Source organism: Vigna unguiculata, chromosome 9 (genome assembly GCF_004118075.2).
Source record: "Vigna unguiculata cultivar IT97K-499-35 chromosome 9, ASM411807v1, whole genome shotgun sequence".
In the NCBI taxonomy this organism is placed as follows: Eukaryota; Viridiplantae; Streptophyta; class Magnoliopsida; order Fabales; family Fabaceae; genus Vigna; species Vigna unguiculata.
In genome coordinates, this window is record NC_040287.1 from 35,969,006 (window position 1) to 35,983,060 (window position 14,055).

General features: G+C 32.1%; 1 protein-coding gene across 3 annotated transcripts; it reads right to left on the bottom strand.

Moving 5' to 3' along the window:
* Positions 1–86: 86 nt before the first annotated feature.
* Positions 87–9,097, bottom strand: LOC114164564 (phosphoglycerate mutase-like protein 1). Of its 3 annotated transcripts, XM_028049283.1 has the most exons (11): positions 8,945–9,023; positions 8,643–8,750; positions 8,341–8,402; positions 4,600–4,707; positions 4,254–4,333; positions 3,275–3,437; positions 1,964–2,038; positions 1,752–1,840; positions 1,340–1,459; positions 529–573; positions 87–446 (listed from the first exon to the last, which is right to left on the bottom strand). In XM_028049283.1, exons 3-11 carry the CDS (start codon positions 8,398–8,400, stop codon positions 338–340), a joined length of 849 nt encoding a protein of 282 aa, XP_027905084.1. In that variant the 5' UTR covers positions 8,401–8,402; positions 8,643–8,750; positions 8,945–9,023; the 3' UTR covers positions 87–337. The 3 variants fall into 3 exon arrangements, with proteins under 3 accessions (XP_027905084.1, XP_027905083.1, XP_027905085.1); XM_028049282.1 differs by lacking the exon at positions 8,643–8,750 and having other exon boundaries at positions 8,945–9,097; XM_028049284.1 differs by lacking the exons at positions 8,341–8,402; positions 8,643–8,750 and having other exon boundaries at positions 8,945–9,097.
* Positions 9,098–14,055: the final 4,958 nt, after the last annotated feature.

The following is a 14,055-nucleotide window of genomic DNA, read 5'->3' on the forward strand; positions in this document are numbered from 1 at the left end:
GTTTTTAAATTTATTCTAAACACAATTAAAATTGTAATAATAGGAAAATTCATTCCACGCAAATAAGTTAGAAGAATTTGATAATGTTTTAACTCATCTAGAATCATAAAGGCCTAAGAATTAATGGAGAGTTTCAGGGGCAACCTTTAATATCCAAAGTTAACACATGAAAGATTGATATCCATCAACGAATGCTAAAATTGAGTGATAATTGTCAACAAATATCTTTCCATCAAAAAAGAGTTGGTAAGATTTGTGATTTTAGCATTGAAGAAACCTATAAATGCAAATCATGAAAACAAAGATATTCCACCCTATAACAGAGCAACAAGAACTATCAGTTTCCGTTTCCTGTATGGTTCTCGTCAGCAACATCACTAGGAAGGTCAAGGCCATATGGAATTTTGCCAGAATAGTTGGTTGATGATTCATCTGAACCAATCATACTGCAAAATGGAAAATGAGATTCTTACGTGAATTTTCTGTAAAAAGCCAAATTGTAAGTTATTCTGCAAACAAAATGCTCACCCTTTATCAACCACAACCATTGAACGTAGCTCACAATTAGCAAAGCTGTATGTACAAAAGAGACACCCAACATCAACTAATTAGCACCATGAAAGTTTGATACAACTAAGGCTCCAAGAAAACTATTTGCTAAAAAGTTATATATTCTCTTAAAGATTGGCATTTGAAAAATTCAGAGATGGGTTTCTCAAACAGATTTTTGTACAAACTAGTTTCCAGCTTCAATTTTAAGGGGAACATCAAATAAAAGATTAAAACAACGAGTATGAATATCCCTCAAGTGTAATTTCTTTGTCTTCCGCTTTTTATTTTCGAAGTTTTTTTTTTTTTTTGTCAGAAGTGAATATCATTACCAAATAAACATCATTCAGAGAACTCACCTAACAAAACAAAAAACTTAAAATCACTAGAGTTTATATTTAAAAAAAATAGAAGTCATTAAAACATAGAAAAACACAACAAAAATTATTTATTAGTATTCTAATCAAATATTAGTATATAAGTTTAAAATTGTAATTAAAAATATTTGAAGTCTCGATGGTATATATATCTAGCACAGTTCAACACAATTACTATGTAAAAGTATTTGTGCTTCTTAGGTTGTCGGAGAAGGACATGAATTATACACTTCTATACTCAACCAATAGAGTTGTCATGTAAATTAATGAAAACGATATACACACACTGTCTGATAAAAGTAAAACTTAAGTGGTGTTAGGATTCAAATTGGTCATTTAATACTCACCACATATCTCAACCCTATGGTGTTCATAAAAGAGACAGGCCAATATGTTTTCAGATGAATACTTACTGTGTACAGATTTCACTCTTCACTGTTGGATGACAATCATTTCCAAAAGCACTCAAGGAGTGAAACAGAAAACCGCTGTGGGTAACAACAGCTATTTCCTTTTCTTTTCTTGTCCACAGCCTGCACCAACAAGAAAATACTCAAAAAAAATCAAATTTCCAGTTGAAAGCATGTGCTTCAGATGTCATGCAACAACAGCACACTTAAGTGCAACATGGCCAAAATGTCAACACAGTCCAGCCAATTAAAAATTTCAGTTTAGACCTCAATTCTAGTAATATAAGAACATTTAAATTCAATACAATCAAGGTTATTTTTCTCTTTAGCTCTCCCTGCCTGTCTTCAATAAGACTGCTCTTGTTGAATATGAATACTCATTGATGTGAAATATAAATTGTTTAATCACACTGACCATTCCAAAAATTTAAGTCCCCTGGCAGCAACTTCTTCATTCTTCTCTCTTATGTCAGGTTTCCACAGAATGTCTTCATCATTTTCTATCTGACGTAATTTACACGCAGGAATCCCATCAAATTAAACTTGATTATATTCTAGCAACTATGGATCCGAACAAACTGTCGTAGCTCTAGCCCATACATGAGCTTATCATAACAGATTACCTACCAATGAAAAATCAATTGCTGGAAACATATTTCGGTAGTCAGTGATGCTTCTTCTCTTATCACAAGGATGCACCCCCTGAATTTCCCAGAATAAAAAATAGATGATGAAGACAATTGTTGAAATTAAATGCCAAATGACATTAACAACAGCAACGAAGGGGTAAACACAATTATTGCTCAATTTTAAAATTTTGGCTGCTCATCATAATCCAATCTAGTCACTAGCTAGTGGCTATAAGACCAGTAACTTCTATGCCAAATATCCAATCAGATTCATTTTAAAATTACACAGTCAAAACATAAATCAATGTAGAGGAGCCAACAACCCAACACACATCTCATGCATGAATAAACAAACTTACTGTTAAAAAATGGATTTAAGCCTAACTTAACCCTACAAAACCCGTGTGTAAGATGAGGTTTGCACCCACATATATACTCTAATTGACCTAAGTGGGACTTACAACACACTCTCTCACGCCAAGGTATATACATCTTAAGCGTAGGACTTGACATTAATGAGTGTTCCGCTAGTGGCCGAATAACAAGTGGAACAATATGTCCAACAAACAATAAATTTTACTAGGATAGGCTCTAACTTGGCTTTGATACCATATTAAGAAGTTAACTTTAAGCCTAACTCAACCCCACAAAATCGGATTATAAGGTGAGGTATCCTAGAGAAATTTGTTGTTTGTTGGACATATTGTTCCACCCACTATCGGACCACTATTGGGCCATCCATTAATGTCCCACGCTCGAGATGTATATACTTCAGCATAAGAGGGTGTGTTGAAAGATCCTACATTGACTAAAGATAGGACAATTCAAAGTATATAAGTGAGTGCAAACCTCCCCTTACAAATCGGTTTTATGGATTGAATTAGGTTTAAAATCAACTTCTTAACCCTTACTATCAAAAAGAATTGGGAAATTGGTTAAAATAAAACAAAAGAGCCAAAGTTGGAACAGGAAAGTACACCGTACAGAAGCTGTTCAAGAAGTTGACATATTTGTATTTTATTCAATAACCAAACAAACATGAAACAGCTAACAAACAATAAGACCTGGCATCAGTTTCCTAAATAAGCAAGGAAACAAGTTCCAGAAGGGTAATGGACACGGCAAACATGTAATTTCAGTAATTCATCAGGTACTTCCTAATTACTGGTTCTGTATCCTCTTGAAGCTTGGGAGAAAATAAGTAAGATATAGTAACTAACAAAATGTTGAAAGCAAACAAAGGTACAAGTGATTTTTTGCCCAAACTCTCAAATCCCAAAGTTACAAAACTGTCATCATCATTACATACCAAGTGTTCTCGGCAAAGCTCCACTGCTAAAAATGGTGGAGCATTGAGACTGGAAATTGCAGGCCGATCACTGTCTCCCACACCGGCGTTCATTAGTGGAGGTACACTAGTCTCATCGGTACATGCTTCACCACCAAAAACTCCCACTGCTGTTTGCATGGTCCTGCAATGCCATGATTAGCAATAAACATAGGATAATCACTACACCTTAAAATTTTGTATGTTTAATAATACGCAAAAACATTTCTTCAGTGAAAATGCCAGTACAACTTCACTTGACTACATTTAAATAATTTTCATGCGATACTAAAAGGACACTCCAAATCAAGATACCACATAATAAATATAAAACTGGAATAAACTGTTCACAAATGTTTCCAGTTTTTCCAGCTTTCTCGGAATAAAAAATAAATTAGAAGCCATTTTGCTAATACGCATAGTGCCCTCATATTTGAAAAACACTACAATAATTAGATGTTAGAGATATAAGAAACTGATACAGACACAGGTACACCCATATATATACATATATACACAAATAATAGAACAGATTAACTGACATTGTATCATTCAAAGATTAAAGTTGACATTGGACATTCTATTAATAAACTTGTGCTCCGTAGGATTTCGACCAAGAGTTATATTTCGTTGAAACTTCACAGCTGCATCATATCTTCATCAATCAGTAAAACATTATAATTTTAAAATATCATATCCAATTTGGTTATTTTATACATGATTATCTGAGTCTAGACTAATTTGTAAACATGTTTGCATGCACCCTATTATTTTCAAGATGTTTTCTTTACTCACATGTCACATCATCTACAAGTATCCTTATCAGGCTATCTGGTATATTTCAAGAAATCTTGAAGACCTTGGTGAGAACCAAAAACGATCTTAACATGAGAGAGTAAAATGGGTATTAAATATTGACAAAAAGTCTTAAGAATAATTTTAAATTACAATGTGGATATACCTTAATAAGGGAGAAACAATAACTAGTTCAATTGTTTTGGAAAGACCGCTAGCCTTAACATGTCCTCTCAGATTTTCAACCTGTCATGGAGCCACAAGTATTACACATGACGTTAAAATTACAAAATATTGGTGAGATGATCACAAGGAGAAAAAATTACAAATATGAAATTATAATTAACACATTATCTCGTGATAAATTATGAGGAAGAGATTATAATGATGTCAAAACATAACAGTTAACTCAAGTACCAATCCCTATAGGAAAGCCTAGAACTATATTTTTTTTATAGTGCAAAAATGCATCAAGATTTGTCCTAAAATAACACCAGTTGATTAACAATTACCTGTTTCCAGCCGAGAGGGGTCAGGCTTGCATCAAAAAGATCATAAGACTTGTACGCTTCAAAGTTCTTTTCACCTTCTACATTGTGAAATCCTTGGGCATGTCTAACCTGAATACAAGATTGGAGAAGACCGTAATACACTTAAACATAAACAAATGATCTTTTCAACACCAGAACACAGCACAAAAGGAAGAGTAGGTAAGAAGAGAATGAAGTTTTATTTTCATACTTTCACATCAATGATCTATAGCACAAAAATAGAAATGGAATAATAGCATTCCATTCCTAAAAGTACAAAATATTAGGGATCCATATAATCCTAATTTGCTCTCCCCTTAATTCTAGGAATTTATTTCCAATCATAATATGAATTTAACGCCCGAATTTCAACCTTCCTAATTTATTGATACTTCTCCTTAAGTTGTAGAAAATATATCAATCATACCCAATTTCCTAGCTCCTAGTTCAAAAGCCTACCTCAAAAGCCCTTCGGTCACAATATCTGCTATCTGTTGTGCAGCTGGAACAATATCTCCACTTGTTCCATTCGATCATGTAGAATAGGATTGTGAACAATGTTGATTGTTGTCTTGTTATCACAATACAACTTCATGGAAAAATAAACAGGCTTCCAAGTTCTTCTAAGACTCGAGCCACAAAACTTCACAGATTTCTTGAGTTATTGATCTAAATTCATACTCAACAATACTTCTAGCAATAGAACTTTGCTTATTGCTCCTCCATGTAACCAAATTACCCACAGAAATGTGCAATATCCAAATGTAGACCCCTAATCTATAATTGATCATAACCAATCAACACTAGTATACAACTTGTCATTTCTTGGTTTTCCTTTCAGATAGCAAAGAATTTTATAACTTGCTTCAAGATATAACTCACAAGAGCAATTCAAAAATTGAGTTACCATGCTCACAACAAAAACATTGTCTGAATGGGTGTGTAATAAGTAAATTAATTTCCCAACAAGCCTTTTGTATCTCAATGTGCCAACTGGCACAACCATATGTGACTTCTCTAAGCATAGCATCGACCACTATAGGTGTATATGAAGGCTTAGATCCTCTATTTCTCATTTTCTATCAAGAGATCAAGAATGTATTTTTGTTTGTGATACTATGATACCCTTCTTTTATATTGAGACTTCCATTTGGAGAAGTTGTTCTAAATCTTTGGCTAGCCTTTGTTTCAATATGCTCATATCTTCAAAATCATCCATACTTACAATTGTTCCATCTATATAGACAATCATACCCTTGTCCTTTAACAACTTTATGAATCTTTCTAACAATGCCGTTGGGGAGATGTCTTATGTCTGTATAATAACCGATTTTGTTTGCATACCTTTGTTCCAAGCATCTCGAGAAAATAGGTGGAGGCTACATATACCCTTCTTCTCCCAATTCTCCATTCAAGAAGGTGTTCTTTACACCAGGCACGAAGTAGACAAATTATTACAAGAGATACATACTTTGAAAGACCAAGGATGTTTTGTAAAATACCTAATACCTTTCCTAACAGCTATGAGAAGATGGAGTAGAGTTTACACAAAAATACTTGAATCATCAAGAGATACATACTCGTGCCTGGTGTAAAGTATGTATCTCTTGTAATAATTTGTCTACTTCGTGCCTGGTGTAAAGAAGGTGTTCTTTACACCAGGCACGAAGTAGACAAATTATTACAAGAGATACATACTTTGAAAGACCAAGGATGTTTTGTAAAATACCTAATACCTTTCCTAACAGCAATGAGAAGATGGAGTAGAGTTTACACAAAAATACTTGAATCATCAATCTTAGGAACTTCTAAAGGATCATCAAAAACTTCATGATCCAACATTTGCATAAACTCTTTGCAATGTTGTTGAATGGAGCCTATCTTTTCTTATGCTTGAATATCCCAAGTAAACAAGACCTCTATATTGTTTCAAACATTTGTGTAGTTTCGGCATTTTCATTTTAAGATGGCATTTGAGAATTACACAATTCAGCAATTTTCACAATTAAATTATTTGGTTTCATTGATTCTGGTGATTCTTGAGATGGGATATCATTATGAAACCCGAGTTAAATCAAAACCATCTTCAGTGGTATCACGCAAACCTTGTCATTTGAACCCTCTCATTGGTCATCATAAAATAAATCCAACCCCTCCTAAAACAATCATTATGGCATTATAATAGGTTGTTATATTGTGCTCACCGTGTTGCATCTTCCACATACAACATGTAAATTCAAATAAATGTGAATGGCTATCCATAACAAAACAGATTTCCTTGATGACTTCCCAATCATGAGAGGTTGTGGCAAGAAAACTATTGGAAAGTCTACATCAACTAAATATAAAATCAAATATACTATACAAGTAGGTGCAAACTTCACTTTATAAACCAGTTTTATTATGATAGTATCAGAGTCAGTGCTAGTCAAGTTTGTCAAGTCTTGTGTCACCTGCTATTAGGTCCTCTCTAGTCTCACTCAAAAAGTTCAGTCTTGAGAAAAGAGAATGTAGAAAAGAGAAGATGTTGAAGAGCTCACATCAACTAAAGATAAGGTCAAATCATAATATATAAGTGACTGTAAATATCACTATATAAGTTGGTTTTGTGAAGTTGAAGTAGGTTTAGATTCCACTATTTTAAGAAAAAAACAAACAATTTTCCTGCTGCTAGATCCATGGAGTTGATCAAGTAGGCAATGACTATGAATTATTCAAAGCATCGTTGCTTGTATTTTGGATTCATAGCTGCTGGTGGATGCACCTCCCCACTCAAATAGCCAAGTTTCTTTCACCTTATCATCAACCACCAAATGTAAAGTTTGGTTTTTTATATTCAGTTGATGACTGGTAATTTGAAGAGTTCTTAGAAAGAAATTTTGTTGTTGGTCGATGATGCTCATTATCCAAGTCCACCAAACCACTGCCCTGCCACTATTCGGATGGAATGAACTGGGGCTCAACTAGGCAACCTAATTGTTTAAGGATGGGAGCCCTAAAGCTCTAGATACCATGTAGGTAAGAAGAGAGTGAAGTATTACTCCCATACTTTCAAGTCAATAACCTACAAGATATAAATAGAAAAGGAATAATACTAGCGTACTCCTAAAAAACAACATATCATGAATTGATTTAATCCTGAATTATTCTCCCCTTAATTCTAGGATTTATATCCTATCATAATCTGAATTGAACCTCCAAATTTCAACTTTCCAAAAATCACTAAGAGGAAGGAACACCCTAAAATATGTAGTTAGTGAAATTTGACTCACATTAGCTAAATGTTAAGCACTTCCAACTATTCCTACTTTCAAACAACATAGCATATTTTAAAATTTCAATGAGAAACAGATAGGTAGATAATAACAGTGAGTGCAACGTGCACCCTCCGACCCTATTTTATTGGACCCTTTCAACTAATTCACACCCTTTGAGAAAATTAGTTCAATTAGTTAAAAAACAATAAATTTGCCAACAAGTCGTGTTGTTGTTCCAAAATTACTCTTATCATATATTTAAAGCTAAAGCAGTTTAATGGAACTTCGTTATTCGTGAAGAGATAACAAATGTTCTGGGAAGGGACATATAAACGGGGAGTAAAGGAAGTATCTCGATTTAGTTAAACTTTGGGATTCATTTCACACACAATGAAAAATAAACTGATTACATAGGGCAAAACAACTTCTAACCAAAAAACTGTTGAAGGGTAAAGTTGCAACGAACCAGGTGAAGAGTTTTACAGCGGTGCAATGGGTAAAGAATTTGACCAGCAGCAGTATCCATATCTGCGTGACATTGAAGAAAAGCCAAAAATAACATGTAACTGATGAAGTTATCATTTATCACTAAAGCAGATCTGCTTTCTGGTTCAGCTTAAAAGGAATGAATCGTAAGGCTTCCGACAACATCTTGTCCTCTTGAACAAGACAGGAACAGCTCCATAAATAGGCAAAAATGCTTAAAAGAATTTGCTCCTAAAAAAATTACATTACATTAAACATAAATCCACAAAAGAAGGTTCGTACATTCGCAACAGAGAACGGTGCACAACCAAGCTTACGCTCCAAGCCTCGTGGAACGTGGAACATACCACAGTCTCAACCAAAAGCGAGTTCAAATTCGATTTATTATTACTAACGAAAAGGAACAAATCAAATGGAATTGAAGAAAATTGAAAGGGCGTTAATCGTCACGTAGAAAAACTGCGTCGAATCTATGTAGCGGAAAACGAAAATTTGCTGAGTAGATTGGATGGTCGGAAATTGAGGTGATGAAATTTTAGCAAAAGGAGCTGGAGAAAAATAGTATGGGGGAAAGAGAAGAGTACCTGAGGGATAAGAGAAACAAAGGAACGGAGAAGAAGGTTGAGATGCGCAACGACGCTTGGAAATGGAACCGGGGACAAAACTGGAATTCGATAAAATAGGATTAGAAGAGATGAGCATGGTGTTGGTCTATTAAGAGAAAAATATTGTGTGACAGTGAGAAATTTGCGAGTTGTGATAGAAAATTATATATATAATATAATGATTATTTTTTCAATAATTAATTAAATGATAAAAAAATAAAATAATTTAAAATATGTAAAATTTTATATAAGTAAATTAAAAAATTATGCAACAGTTACTTTTAAAAAATGTTTTAACACGTTTTTTTTAATTCCTCTGGTAAAATTTATTAGCAATGTGTGAATGGTGTGAATCATTGCATTGCTTGCAGAAATAAAAATGCATGAGATTGGACCATTTAACACCTCTCTCCACAGCATTCTCTCATTTGGTCAAAGAGAAACATTGGTCATGGCGGCACAAGAATCAATTTTTGTTTCCAAGGTGTAATTGCGTCAATTTGTCACACCCACACAGTAATTTCACGTGCTCAACTTGTGTTGTGCGTAAGGACAAGAGGTAATACAAATACGTTTATTAAATTAATCTTATAAAATCAATTTTAAAATAAACGTAAAGATTTTAAAATAAAATTCACGTTTGTTTATATATAGAAAATGTTAAATTTTTAACATAAATAATTATACTTATATAATATATATATATATATATAAATGAATTTCAAAAAATACTGTAATAAAATGAGTTTGGCTAACTAAGATCTATGTTAAATTTTAATTTGATCCAGGGATGTTCTGATTAAAGTGAATTAAATGATAATTAAAATGGTAAGGAAATTAGTACTATTACTCTTTATCACTAGTGAAATTTTTAGTTTGTATTGTAAATTTAAGAGTTAAATATATTTTTTTCTTTAAATTTTAGTGAATTTTTGAATTAATCCATCTTCGAAATTTTATATCAATTTAGTCTTTTATCTTTAAAAATACGTAGAGTTAGTCTTTCTTACCAAATTTTGTTAAATTTATTCAATATTTTAAACGCATTTTATGATAATATTTTAAGTTAATATTGAAGTAAGAATGTATTAAACGGTGTAAATAATTCTATTATTATCATTAAATGCGCTTGAAACGTCATATAAACTTAACAAAATCTTGTTAAAATGACTAAATTAATACATTTTTAAAGATGAATTACTAAATTGATCAAAAATGTTGAAGATGAACTAATTTTAAATTTTAGTGAAACTTGAGGGACCAAAAATATTTAACCCTAACTTTAGAAAGTTGAAAGTTGTCATGTGAATTAAATAATTTGAAAAGCTAAATAGTTCAAAATTATTATTTTAGAAGAAAACTAAAATTAAAACTTTTGATTTTATTGTGTAATGTATATTAAAATAATGAATTTTGAAAATTAAACAAATTTAATTGGACTAGCAAGTTAGTGATTAGGTGAGTGAGTTAAAAAACAATTAGTGGGGATGAGATGTGCTTTATCTATTCGGATCTTTTTTCTTTGTTATTGAATCCAAATCAGTGTAAGGTTGGGCTGTTCTTTGAACCGAGATAATTCGACGTACATTTCTTCCTGCACCCCTACAAAGTTTTTCCTACAGTCCCATAATTTGTTCTACTTTATGTTGCGTTAAATTTTATATTTTAAAACGTACATTTTAGAATATATTTATATCATGAATTGTACAAGTCATAATAATATATTATTTATTTCATATTTTAGAATGTATAATTTAAAGTACAATGTATTTCAAAATGTATAAAATTTATGGGGATGGAAGTTGAAAATGTGGAGGTTAGGAAGAAATAGCCATGCACCAAAATCGGATCAAAATTGCATATATGAGAACTAGTGCAAGATCTAACGGCTAGAAAGAGACCCTTCATTGATGGAAACAAGAAAATGATCATGGGCTTCTTGGTACTATTGTGGACTTCAAGTTTTTCTTTAAAAACTGCAACTAAAGCCCGGTTCTATATATATATATATATATATATATATATATATATATAATTAAATGGACAGAAGTTTTTTAACTTGACCAGACTCTATATCAAACAAACAAAAGATTTTGACCCCTTCAAGTTTTAAAAAAATAATAAAATCAAATAAATTTAAATAAAATATAAGTCGATGTAGTGCTTTTATTTAATTTTTAGTTAATATAATATATTTAAATAAAAGGAAGAACTAAATATCACTTTATTAAACATATAAAAAAGTGATTCTCACTTAGCATAACGTAATTAAGATAAAAAATATGTTTTTAAAAACTAAAAGATGTAAATGTCATTTTATTAACAATATAATACGTGAACTTTTGTTTTAAAATTATAATGAATATGAGCTGACTTGGGAAAGGTAAGTGTATATTTTTCTTAATTGTTTTTAAATATCATACATGTCCCCCCTCTTCCAGGTCCATCACAAGGGAAATGAAAACCTAGATTTGCTTTATCCGGTATCAATCGTGAACTACGAGCAAATAGAACACCCTTTAAGAGTATCAATATTGTTACATGAATTGTAAATGCATGAATATGATGGACCAAAAAATCCGCAGTTCCTAAAGGAATAGGTAACAAAGCAACTTTACCGCCCACTGCTACTAAATTTTCACCTCCCCAAGTCAAACTGGTACTTGTTGCTGCACCTGGGACTGTTGTGCCAGGTGCTAAAGTGTGGGTATTTTGTATCCATTGAGCAAAGATCGGCTGTAATTGTATAACAGTATCTGAAAACATATCTTGAGGGCGCCCTAATGCGCTCATGGTATCATTATGAATATACAAACCAAAACTGTGAAAACCTAAAAAGATACATACCCAGTTAAGATGTGATATGATTGAATCACGATGTCTAAGGACACGATCTAATAGATCGTTGTATCGAATAATCGGATCATAATCTCTTACCATAAAAATCGCTGCATGCGCAGCAGCACCGATTATGAGAAATCCACCAATCCACATCACATTATACTTTAGATATAGTAATTTGAATAATTTTTTTTATAAAATGAATTAAATGTTGTCAGGTAATAGAGTCATAAAATGACGTAAATGAGTATATAATTTTAAATTTTACTCTATAGATATAAATACAATTCGACAATTTTTACTTTAGAATAGGAACGGTTACATATATTTTTATTTAGAAAAATGTTTTTTTAAGTCAAATTATTGTATACTAAAAGTGTTTGGTTTTTGATACTCTAATCTTTTAAAAAAAACGGTGAGGTGATGGATTCAAATCCTAATTCGTATATTTTTTAGAGATTTGATTTAAGATAAATAATATTTACTTTTAAAATATATAATTAAATTTAAAATAGTTATTAAATAAAATAAGGGTTAAAAACAAAAAAGTTTTTGGGGTGTATAAAATAACGGTTAAAATTAAACTATTTATAAAATAATAAATAAAATTAAAAAAATAAGTGTATAAAATAACAGTTAAAATTAAACTATTTATAAAATAATTAATTTTAAAATAATAAATAAAATTGAAAAAATAAGTGTTTTAAAATAATTACTAAAGACAAAATAAGTGTTTAAAATAATAAAAGTAAACTATTAATAAAAAATAATTTTTAAAATAATAATAAAAAATAAAATTGAACAAACGAAACATAGAAAGAAAAGAGAAAATCCTAATTATATATTGTGATAGACGAAGACTCCTTGATAGAATAATCATCTAAATAACTTTTTCTTTAATAGAACGGAGATGAAAACTATGAGAGTATAATCACCTATTTCAAACTTGTCATGCTATATATATAAATTAAGTTAGTTATACACATGTTTAGGTGAATGTAGTAAAACCTGAAAATGGATAGTAAAACTTTAAACTCGCATTTTTCAAATTTCACCTCATTTGCGTGGATGGAAGATGAAGACTTTCTAAGCTTTTCCATTTATCTTGCCTAAACAAATAAGATTAATCTCAAATTCGCTTAATATAAGTATGATTTAATTACTCGTAAGGTATCCAGTTTGGGCCAAGGGTGTCAATTTGGTACCCGGCGAAAAAAAGGTTTCAATTTGATACCCAAGTTATTTTAAGTGCATTAATCAGGTACATTTTCATTGACGCCGTTAGAGTCATTAACGTTGACGAGTGAACAGGGTCTGTTGACACAAATATTTGACACGTGTATTGGCACTTATTTCTGACGTGGTATTTTCAAAATAAGTAATAAATGAATTTGCGTTTGAATTAAAAAAACAAAAGCATTCAAAGCTGTTAAGTTTGGAAAGACGAAAATGTGAGTGAGAAGTGAGAAGGAGTGGAGGAAGAAGCGATCAGGGTTTCTGCAAAATCGAAGGGCGAATTGATCGGAGAAGGTGAAATCTTCGGAGAAGGTGAAATCGTTCGGAGCAGGCGATCAAAGGTACGTTTTTTTGAGACCCCTGTTCTTCATTCTCATCAGGGCATGGATTTAGGGTTTTTTATGCGAATGCGTTTGCTTTGAAATTGGTGTGTTGGTATGCTTTAGTGTGTTGTTTTTATACGCTTTTGTCGGTTGAATGTGCTTTTTCAGTAATGCGGTTGGGTGTGTATTTGTTTATTCGATTTTGTGGTCCACCGTTTGTGTGAAAGTGACGGTGTTTGTCGGTGTTTCAGTAATGTGGTCCCCCATTTTAAATTGTATGTCGGTGTGTATGTGGTATTGACTGTAAATTTGGTATTATTGTTTGGGCAATTTTATAGATTACAGATGGACGACCACTTTGAAGTTGTTTTCCACCATGGGGGAAAATTTATAAATGATGGGTCACTAAAATACGTGGGTGAGAGCAATACCCTGACATGTGACCCAGATAGGTGGAGCTACTTCGAAATAATGTCCATTCTGAAGGAAATGGGGTATGTGAACGTCAAAGAGATGTGGTATTCAGTGGGCGGAGGTTCGATGTTGGATGGAAGGTTAGAGTTGCTAAGTGATGATAAAGGGGCATGCCATATGGTTAATATTGTCATACTCAATGGCCAAGTGCATCTTTTTGTTGTACACATGGTATCTGAACCTCAGATAGTTCATTTGTTGGAGTATGGTGGTAAT